This window comes from Leishmania donovani, chromosome 23, assembly GCF_000227135.1.
Source record: "Leishmania donovani BPK282A1 complete genome, chromosome 23".
Lineage (NCBI taxonomy): Eukaryota > Euglenozoa > Kinetoplastea > Trypanosomatida > Trypanosomatidae > Leishmania > Leishmania donovani.
In genome coordinates this window covers 772,453-783,272 of record NC_018250.1, presented here as the reverse complement: position 1 = coordinate 783,272, position 10,820 = coordinate 772,453, and the positions used below count along the sequence as shown (strand labels likewise).

The 10,820-nt window shown below is 59.2% G+C and overlaps 3 protein-coding genes across 3 annotated transcripts; all 3 read right to left on the bottom strand.

Moving 5' to 3' along the window:
- Positions 1-1,618: 1,618 nt before the first annotated feature.
- Positions 1,619-2,086, bottom strand: LDBPK_231980 (hypothetical protein, conserved; the record flags this gene model as incomplete). Its single annotated transcript, XM_003861042.1, has 1 exon — positions 1,619-2,086. One exon carries the CDS (start codon positions 2,084-2,086, stop codon positions 1,619-1,621), a length of 468 nt encoding a protein of 155 aa, XP_003861090.1.
- A 1,208-nt stretch (positions 2,087-3,294) lies between these two features.
- On the bottom strand, positions 3,295-6,072 carry LDBPK_231970 (neutral sphingomyelinase activation associated factor-like protein; the record flags this gene model as incomplete). The annotated part of the gene is made up of 1 exon (XM_003861041.1): positions 3,295-6,072. One exon carries the CDS (start codon positions 6,070-6,072, stop codon positions 3,295-3,297), a length of 2,778 nt encoding a protein of 925 aa, XP_003861089.1.
- A 1,104-nt stretch (positions 6,073-7,176) lies between these two features.
- On the bottom strand, positions 7,177-8,196 carry LDBPK_231960 (hypothetical protein, conserved; the record flags this gene model as incomplete). Its single annotated transcript, XM_003861040.1, has 1 exon — positions 7,177-8,196. One exon carries the CDS (start codon positions 8,194-8,196, stop codon positions 7,177-7,179), a length of 1,020 nt encoding a protein of 339 aa, XP_003861088.1.
- Positions 8,197-10,820: the final 2,624 nt, after the last annotated feature.

Sequence of the window (10,820 nt, the reverse complement as noted above, 5' to 3'; positions counted from 1 at the left end):
CTAACCCTAACCCTAACCCTAACCCTAACCAGTACACCAGTACACCGTCACGCCCCCGTCCTGTTGGAGAGGGTGTCGCTGTGCAAGGGAATCAGTGAAGAGAAAAACCCTAACCCGTACCCGTGGAATACAAGAGCGGCCCGTAAGCGGCCCCGCGCCGACGCAAAAAACTTCGAATACAGATAAATCCAGCAGTCGTCTAAATAGCCACAAGACGGAGAGCAAATATGGCGGTGATGCAGTGGGTGCTCTTCTTCGTGCTTCACCCTGTAACAGAGGCGAGGCGTGCAAGCACACACAGCGGAACTACTACACATCGGCACAGGGGTGTGGGAAATCGCGCCACCACAGCCCGAGGATGTGGATACGACATCGTCAAGTGGGGAAACGCTTTCCTCCACCGCCCCAGCAAATGCCAGGCGAGCAGGTGCCCTCTGTGCGGAAAGGCTATCACGCCGATTTAAAGCATGGTTGTGTTTTTGGTCGAAATGTACCCCGGCAAGTGGAATGTGAGCGATGTGTATCAGGAACGACATAACCGCAATCGCCGGCATGTGCGCTCGTGTGAAGGTTAACTTACCTTGCCGGTTACCCGAAAGGTGGGTGTGGACGCACGCGGAGGAGGAACAGGTGCAAGCTTGAGCGCCGAGCAGAAAGACATATCGCTTTGGCTCATTGATGGCAACGCTGCCAGTGTGGCGAGATAGCGACTTCTGCTGCGATGGCAAATACAGATTTTCCAAGGGAGCCTTTGGTGCTCCTTCATAATTGCAGCGGCGGTGGCTGCAAGCCTTTCTGTATATATGCTTCCGCTGGAAGTCGGCCCCCGTTCTGATGGGGAATAGAAGCGGCGACAGCCAAACCTTCTGGGGAAGGGGGAGGGGTTCACTGATTGCTGTGAGAGGTGCAGTGACTGGAGAAGTGAAAAAAGCGAGTGTCGGCCGACGCAGTGAGGGTAGCGGTTGTGGCGTGGAGAGTGCTCAACAAGGAAAGACCGAAAGACGGAGGGGAAGAGGAAAGGGTTACCATTGAAGCACAGATGGGACGGCTCCCCGGCAGTAGCGTCGTCGCCTAACACACTGGTGCACTTGAACACGGCGGCACCGCTGCAGATGTACTCTGGGAGCGGTTGTTGCGCAGACAAGATCCGTCGACGGCACAGATGAGCAAGAAAGGAGAAGGTGCGAGGCCCCCGGTTGTCGTCGAAGAGAGAGTGACCTATATCAGATGTGTATGGAGGTGAATCATCGAAAGAAGAAGGGAACGGCGGTTTGGCGCCTGGTTGGCCGGCAGGTATGGGTGAACCGGGGCGTTCCTTGTCCACGGCACACCAGCACACGCCCACAGGCAATCCTCGTTTAGTGGCACAGCGCCTTTTTTTCACTTACTTGTGGCTGTTTGCTCTGCCGTGAGTACTCGTATCACCGTGAGCGCAGAACGACAGTCACCAGCAGGACTGTGCGGGGTAACTGCAGTCCAGGAGCACACAGAGACTTCCAGTATACGGTGGTTTTTGTTTTGCTACGCTGTTTCTTCTTCTCGTTTATGCGCTTGCGGTCAACTGGAAAGCGGTAAAGGAAAGGAAGGTGAGGAAAGCGAAGAGATTCGATATCTGGATTCACGGGGTAAGGTGGTGCTCAACGAAATGGGCAAAGGCCGCCTCAAAGGAATCGAACACGTCCGTTCCGTCGTGCAGCATCAGGTTGAACGGCAGTCCAAAGTTCTCGACGGAGAGGCCATCCGCCATCTCGCCACCATACTTTTCCACCATGGGGCGCGTGTCAGTGGAAAAAGTCAGCAGCAGCTTTCCGAGCGCCGCCGCGTAGCCGAGCTCGAAGGCGGTTCCGCAGTCGGGCTCTTTGGAGCGGAACGGGGAGAGGTCGGCGATGACGGCGTCGCACGCCCGGATCATGTCGATGTTCTTGTTGCGGATGCTCAGTGCTCCGGTGGCGATGTTGTCCACTGGAATGAGCGGCACCACTCCCTTCTCCTTCATCAGTGCACGTACATTGTTGTAGTACGCCTCGCCGTTGTCGGGGTGGAACACAGCGGGGCCTGCAATGTAGATCGTCTTGGGAGTAGCCATTGTGAAATCTGTGCGGTGAAGGGAAGGAGAAGGTCTCTGAGTCACCTAGGAGTTGGGAAAAGAGAGAAAGAGGGCGCAGGGCTAGGAAAGTGAGCATTTGAAAACGGAAGAGTGGCTCGGACACGCGGGCCAGACATGACACGGAGTGGAGTACGAGGCACAAAACCACCGGCGCAGCGCAAAGAGGAAAGATCCACCGAGAGCGGCAATGGTCGAGTAACCGGGCCGGGAAAAGGTGGACGCCGACGACGTGAGGGAGAGAGGAGTGAATAATGAGGGTCTCGCAGAGTGTTTTCCTGAACGCGGTCGTTCTGCTGCACAGCATGCGCCAAGCGCCACTCTAGCGTGGACGGCTCAGGCCCTATTCGCTAACTGCGAAGCAGCCGTGGACACGCACGCTACAGCGGTGCGCCCACCCGTTTATCGGAGCACGGCCTGCGCCTCAGATTCCACCCGCCCTGCTGCTGAGCAGGTCGCTTCAGAGCTGCTTACCTATCATGCCAAGCCGTCACCCGCGGTGCATTTCCTCGGAGTGAAACCCAGGGTCTTCTCACACCAGTAGGCAGTGCGGGTGGCGGATGTGAGGTCCATTCCAGTGACGCTGAGACTCCGTCCATTGCATGGATAGCACCAGGGTATTCCCCGTTGCTGGTCGCTGTGACGCAGCGCCGCTCAGAGCCTGGCCGCCGACATTCGCAGCGATACAGTGCTAAGATCTCCCCAAGTCCCAGGCGTGCTACCCTGTCATCAGGAGAAGTGGCTCGGCATTGGCAGGGATAGATGGGCTACTCGACTCCCACAGAGTGCAGGGGGTCAGTGAACGCTGAAAGCGCGCTGAGGTGTCCCCCGCCATCAGAGGATCAGTGACAGAAGGGGATCAAAGAAAAATGGTCGCCTTTGTTTCCGCCGCTCGCTGCATAGTGGCTCGCAGACGCGTGCGAAGCAGCGCAAGGTTCTGTGTGCTGCATCTGTCATGAGAAACCGCCTCACGCAAAGCACGTCCGGAGAAGCCAGGCAGCTGCGTTGTTTTTTTTTCTCTGGTGTTGTTGAAGAAATGCTCTTGTTCGATGGGCCTCTAACGCAGGCCGCGGAAGAGAAGAGCCCCACCGCAGAAACAAAGAGCTCAAGGCGCAGTCGCACATACGCGGCGCGCGGCGGACATGGTCGAGAGGCTGGAGACGCCGGCATGTCCCACCACAGGAGGTGCGTCACCCTGTCAGCTGAGCCGTCAGTGCGGCCATCGTAAGGACGAGCGACGGCTCGCAATCGGCAACGGCGGTGCCGACGAAAGCGACGAGGTTGCCGGCGGACGAGAGCTGCAGAGACCGCAGCCGGCTGCACCGCAGCGGCACGGCGCGCTCCCCACTGTGCAGCAGCTGGAACACCTCAAGGGCTCCGTTGTCCATGTGTATGTAGAGCGGGTAGAGCTGGTAGGCCAGCTGAGGGCACGTCATGATAGACGCGGCAGTGGTGGCAATACGCCTCAGCGGAAGGCCTCCAAGATCATAGAGAGCGGCCTCCTCGAGAAAGAACACCCAGAAGCGTGTGAGCCGATCTGCCGGCATGATGTGCAGGACCGCTGATGGAGCAGGCACCTGTTGAAGCATGCACTCGCAACATGTGCCTCCGCGACAAACAAAGACCTCCAACTGCTCGGTGGCGGCGACAACGGTGTCGCCATCCGCGGAGGAGCCGATGCACGCGACCCGCGAGGAGGCCTCGCACGTAAAGGAGAGCGGCGACTCAAAGAGTAACGGGGATGTGCCGCGCTGCAGTGCCCAGCCCGAGAGTTGTGCGTTGGAGTCTGCAAGAACGACCAGCTGTGATGCGAAACAAGCTTGGAGGACAGCTGCAGGCGTCACCTCAGCGGTAAAGTGTGCCACGGCGTGCGAGGTGAGCGACAGAACGTAACAACTTGTAGTCTCTGTGAAAACGAACATGTGGCTGTCGTGAAAAGCGGTGGCGGTGATGAGGCCATCAAAATCGGGAAAGGAGCGAATGCGCTTGCCCGTCGCGACGTCGAATAGCGTCGCCGTGCGCTGATCACTGCCAACGACAAGCAGCACTGCCGTCGGTGAGGCGGGTGGATCGGCATGGCTGTGGCCAAGTGTAACAAAACGAGCTGAGCGGCAAGATAGGGAGGTGGTCGAAATGACGGTGAGAGCTGCTGCGTGCGTGGGCAGACCATGCGCGCCTTCGTCGTGTGCGTCCGCCGAGTCGGCCACGGTGTCCGTCGCGTCCTCAATGAACTGCAGCTCCTCCATCATGCGCAAGAGGCGTTGCTGATTGGCAGACGTGGTCGCGCACCCGCACGCTTCTAAGGCTTCTGCCGTGCACGCAAGTGTGTGCGCAATCCTCGCGCGTGGCGGATGCAGGTCGGCGAAGAGCTGAATCGGCACGTTCCCGAACTCTCTCGCGTACTCGCGGGATGAGAGGTGCAGGCCAGGCACGCTCAGCTGCCTGTCACACTGGGGGTACGAAAAGGGGTGAAATAAGTTATCCGACGCACACGCTTGCTCGCCAGTCTGCGCCACGCCGAAGACGAGGTCGATCCATAGGTGGAGAGACGCGGAAACGATATCGCTCTCAAGGGCTGCACGATGTTGGCGTACAAAGTCCTCACTGCTAGCCGCCCACGGAGGCAGCTTAACATACGCGGCCACGGGAGACCCGTCGGCATGCAAACCGAGAGGAAGGAGAGGAGGACCGCACAGTGCCACGAAGCCTTCGTTGAAGAACTGTGGAATGAGCTCGCGGAAGTTGCTCGAGTTTGTCGTGACGCTGTTCCAAAGCCGTGGAATGGACTCCATGATGCGCTCCGGCACATCGAGCGTACCGCCCTGAAGACTCAGCTGAAACTCAGGGTGAGGACGCACCAAGTAGTAGGCGACGATAGCAGCGGAGGAGTAGTGCGTGGAGTACAAGTATGCCGTCTCCTCTGCCTCTCGCAGGAACTCAGCCCGCTCCCGGAGGAGGGCCAGCCGCGACGGGGAGAGGGCACCTATCGGCTTGGACAGGTCGCGGAAGGTCGACGGCTGAGAAAGGTCCAGCGAAGACGAGGTGTAGTCGGCGAGTACCCAAGGAAAGACGGGGTACTGAAAGACGTCGTTGGCGCACCGCGACGCCCACTTGTTTAGGTGCAGGAGGTACTCGTAGCTGGAGATGGAGTGGTTCCTCCACGCTTCCGAAACGGTCTGGATGGAGACACGGTAGGGTGGAACGCCGAGGCGCTCGGCAAGCAGGTGGGCAGCCTCATCCCTTTCGCGAGAGTTGCGGAAGATAAGCGACAGCGCAGGAGTCGCTGCAGGTGACTCGGACGTGTACAGGTCGAGCCCCACAGCCTCAAAGATGATCCACCGAGCAAAGGTGTGACGGCACTGGCGACGGACCAGCGTTACTACCCCGTGCGCCGACAGAGGGAAGAGCGGCTCGAAGACAAGCTCGGCATCGCCGATGTAGAGAACGCCTCTCTGCTCCCGCATCGGCACCTGACGCCGCGCACAGAAGCTGACAACGGAGGAGGCACCCTGCAAAGCAACCTCGCGGCGTGACAGGATGTCCTCGATGCGATGCCGGGTAAAGAGGCTGCGGAGGGACTCCGCGACCCACTCAGACGTGCGTGGAAAGTGAAACACCCACGTCTCCTTGTTCGGGTATGGCCTGCAGATGCCTGGAACCGAGTGCTTGCTGGTTGGCGGCGTGAGCACTTCGCGCCGCAGTGCGTTCTTGCACGTGAACGTTACGGAAATGTGCTCATTGCAAAGGTGCACGGCGGCATCCGCCACTCTTGACAGTGGGAAAATAACGACGTGCGGGCCGCCGTCATCAAAAAACAGATGTTCTGACGCCAAGGACAGTGCGCCTTCCGTGACAGTGCCCAGAAGCGATCTCCACCTAGAGGCGGGCCGCACACAGTCGTCTTCGCCGAGAAACCACTCCTTGTCTGTGAGCCAGTAGAGCGTCAAACGAGAGCGCCGGCGACGCATCGCGCACGGGGCTTCTGTTCAGGTGTAGGGTGTAAGTAGAGATGTATGTATGTCTTTTACCTCGGACGAGGTGATCAAGTCATCGTGCGGAGGATCGGCGGCAGCAAAGAAGACTTCTCTGCTCGGTACCACCCCCTCGTCACCGTCGGTTTGCGAAGTGGTGGTTGCGAAGAATGGAGCAGCGCAACGGCCCTCCTCGTATGCCAGCCTCAGCAAGAAAAGGTGCGCAGCTGGCACTTGCTGAGCGGCTGTGCTGAAGTGCGTGGCGGTAGCGACGTGGTCGATGAGGAATAAAGGAGGTAGGGAAGTGCCGCTTTCTTGTGGTTTGTTTATGGGGAAAGGGAGAAGCGCAAGGGAAGTAGGCGAGCGTGAGAGAAGGCATGGTGCACGGGAACAACGAGGAGGCGGGTGAGCAAGGCGGACGCAGAGAGCAGCTGAGGGGCCGGAGGGGCAGGGCGCAGCGGAGAATAGGCAGTGGGCACCCACGAGCAGTGAAACAAAGTCAGCCAAGTGGCGTGCACCTTCGCTTGGTGGCCAACTCCGAGCAGCACGCTCCGTGAGCGGGTACAGGCTCACTAGTGCTGTCGTGCCCTCGTCGCCCCCTCGCAGGCACTGTCTCCAATCTGCGGGCTTGCGTGCTGTGGGGATGCTCCAGTGCACGTCTTTGGTGGATGCACGGTCGCCACCCAAAGTGCGAGGACGCCATCGCGCTCGGCAGTTGAACACCTTGAGAGATGGAGAGAGCAGATGATGCAAGTAGCAGAGGGCATACACAAAAGGAAAGATGATAAGGCGCCAGTCGTGGACAACAATGGCAGAGTGCCAGCAAGCAGGCCGTGGAAGAGAGAGAAAGAAGCGTGCTAAGCGTAGGTGCGGAGAGCACTGGCGATAGGGCGTGCAAGTACTGGTCAGTGTGTCGACAGCGCAGCAAGCGTCCAGAGGTGTGAGCCGTCGACAGAGGAAATAAAAAAATTTTGGCAAGGCAAAAGATACGCTAGATGATGCTCCGTGTACAAGAGGTGATATGCACTGATAGAGGAAGATCGCTTCCGCTATCTCACCGGAGTGTCTGAATCGTCCTCCTCTTTTCGGTCCCCTGCGCTTCTATGAACGACTGGGCACAGCGCACGTGTCCACTTCCAGCTGTTGCGAGTTGTAGAACTGTTTGCGTGAGTGGCGTGCACACTCCGTCACAGGACCGCGAAACTCCATGTGTAGATCCACCGCAATCCAAAGCAGCGGCTGCAAGGCTTGTGCTTGTGGGGTGCCGCAGCATGGAACGTTGCGGTGGAGGAGCAGGCGCATTAGCTCCATTGATTTGTGATGGCGCCAGCGTTTGTGGTAGAAGATATACGATATGGTCATGCTTTTGATGAGGGTCATGCGCGGGATCTTGGCGACCAGCTCCTGTTGGTGTGTGTAGGGCAGCTGCGAGATGTGCACCACTCTCAGCGTGTCGACGCAGTTGACGAGATGAGGCTCTGCGCTGGAGCGCACGCGCAGACCTGCAGCGGCCGCCGCCGTCGCCTCGACCCAGTCAAACGATGTGTAGCGGAACTGCGCGGCGATAGTGGTCAGCGAGCTGCCAATGGAGTGCTGGTACGTCTCCTTGGTGAGGAAGTTGCGGTGCGCAAGTTCAGCGTCGACGAGAAACGGATTGTTCGTCTCTTGAGCGTTGAACACCGTCACCTCCTCCGCAACCGTCACGCTGCCAGCGCAGTCGGTGGCGCACAGCAAGTGCTGATGAGACGATGGGGAGTCACTGCACACAAATGCCGCATCAAAGCATTCCGATAGGGAGGCCGGACGCCATCGCATGGCAGCTCCGCTGCACTCAAGTAAGGAGCACGAGCCCGGCGGCGTGCAGGGCGGCGGGGACATGCCGAGGACCTTGCGCTTTCTCGAGAGCGGCAGCGAGCTGAAGGGAACGGCGCTGAGCGGAAGTTGAATGACGCTGCTGGTCGGCAGCACCAGCTGTGCTGGATAGAGAGGTCGGACGGCGAAGCAGGCCAGGTGACGCGGCAGAAGCCACTGGTTGCTCTGCAGCGCATTGTGCGCCTTGTAACGCTCCATCAGCTGCAGCGCCTCCGCGTTCTGAATTGGCCGGCATGTCAGTGCCCACATCGCCGCTCAGCCCGCATGAAGCGCGACGGGGGCGGCAATGGCGGTTCACAAGTCAAAAAGCTCGCACGAAAAAAGATATGCGAGCGTCGCCGTCCTGCTGAGGGTAGGGGCACTCGGAGTCGGAGCAATGCCCACGCGGCGGTGGTGGACAGAGGGCGCAACGACGGCTGATAGAAGCGCAACAGGGAGATAGAGAGAGCGAGGGAGGGGGCAAACGGTGGAGAAGCAACGCGGTCACATTCTTCGAAGCAAACGACAGAAGCGTTTTGCGCAGCGCCGCCTTTGTGCTGCCGGCCACGCCTCTTCAGGTATGTCGGCACCGCCCTCAGATCCCCGTCTTGCCTCTCTGTCATCGTAGCTGGCGCAGATGCTCACGGCGTGTGGGAGGTGAAAAGAGGCAGTGTACACCGTGGCAGTGGATCAGGAGTGTATCGTGACCGACTGCAGCAGCAGCGCTCCTGCGCCGATGAAGGCATCAAAAGAGCAAGGAGCGGGCGCAGCTTCTTCACGGCGGACCTGCGGTCAGAGAGCGCCCAACCTCCTTCGCAGCTAGACCGACCATGGTGCAGACGAAGAGTCACACGGCGATGATGGGGGAGAGAAGCTGCTGTGGCTAACAGCCACTCGCGTCTGATGTTGACGGCGCGTGGCCACACGCGCACTTCGTCGTAAGTCAGAAGTCACGCATCCGCAGCGAGTGTCGCCTCACACCTGCTGTAGAGCTCCAGCACAGTGTTTGCGCACGCTGTGGCGAGACTGGCCGACATCCAGCTCAGTATGGATGAAAGATGCCCCTTGTATGGATACGCGAAGAGCCCTCTCCTCACGCCGTGCTCGCACTTTCTAGCTCTATAACCCGAGACGATGGCCTGCTTAGCGTCAACGTGTGTAGGCGCGCCGAACGGAGCGAAGCCCATGACGGCGGAGTCGAACGTCATTTGCTGTGCATAGTGTTTACTTCCTGAATGAGCGCCACGCCAGAGCCCCTAGATGCCGCTGAAGCCGCGGTAGTAGAGCTGTCTCCAGAAACTCGCCCTCCTGTGACCCGCAGATGACGCAAATGAGTCGACTAGTCTCCTGCGGCGCTGGAGTGTCGCGCACCGGCCAGTCATCAAGTTGGCCCGCATTGAGTCCCTCTCGCTCATACAATCCGTCAAGACGACGAGCGCTGCGCACCCCGCCCACAAGCCTGCCTCGCTGCCCCGCAGCTGCTTCTGCAGAGCGTCCGTCGGGGGCCTGGCGCGATGGTGAAACTCGAACATCCTTTCGCGGTGCATCTCCGCGAGAAGACATGAGGGAAAGCGCTGCGCCTCGTTTGACATAATGGAATGCAGCAATGTAGTTGGTCGTAGCAGCTTCAGCGCAAAGAGCTGCATCAGCCGGCGCTGTTGCCGTAGCTGCTTTTGGGCTTTTTTCCGTGCGCGCACGCCAAGAACAGCATGAGGGTGTAAGGTGCTGTGCGGCATGGTACAGCTAATGGCTCTTAAAGAAAAGGACGACTGCACAGTAGACGCACAACCTGTTCTGCTCTGCGCATTCATGGTGTGCCGTCCTGTCACACGGGTGCCCACAGCAGCGTTGGTTTGGCGGTGAGATACAAGCGCGCCAGCCAGAGAGTGCCGCACCGCTCAAGACACTTTCATCGTAGTCTCCTCCGGTAGAGGAGAAAGGAGTACCTCTCGTTGCTGATGGCCCTCGATGACTGCACGTGCAAACCTTGGGCAACGAGCGCGCTGTCTCACGATGATAAGGTTGTCATTACGACCCGAAGTCCGCACCGGGACTGCTGCGAAGAGGCGGTCGTGCCGATCTCCGTATCCACAATGGGGTGGAGCGTCACATCACTGAAGAAAATGTCCAACTTGCGTAATGCACGCAGGGCCTGGTATACACCGTGGAGGGTTCTGCTCGAACCAGCGGTCAACATGCGGGCTGACTCAGGCCCGAAGCAGAGCTTGACTATCAGCAAGTGAGGTGTGGATGAGGAACACATGTGCTTCGTACACCCTGTATTTCCAACCAAAGGCAAGCAGGCGGCGAACTACATGGCGAAGTGGAGCCAGTAAATGAAGAAGTCGCACTCTTCGATCGGCCCCCTTTTTTCTTCATAGCGGTGTCAAGGGTGGCTCTTGCGGAGAGGAAGAATGGTAGTGCAGAAAAGCTGCTGGGGGAAGTGGAAAAAAAAAACGCGCATGCGCCTGCGAGAAGTGCATGAGTGTGGCGGCGTACACAGAGAGAGGAGAGGCCCGTAAAGGGGTATGAGAAGCGCGAGTCGGCAGAAGAGGGGCAATAAAGCAGCACACGGCAGTGCGCGCCGATCCATCATGGGCGCACGGCCGCCGCCAACGCAGGCGAGGCAAGTGGCAATGATACCTGCGGAAACGGGGGAGACGGAACGCGGAGAGCGGCGTGCGCCTGTGCAAGCTCGCACATCGACATGCACCGCCATCCTCGTCCCCGCGCTTGCCACAGCATGAAAAGGTGGAATTTGTGCTTACTCACTCGCAAGGCGGCATGCGCTCAGTGTCTCAACGCATTACCTCACCATCAACGCAGCACGCCGACGCAATGCACAACCACAGCTCACCCACCACTGCTGCACTGCGGCTGAGCCCAGGTCGTCT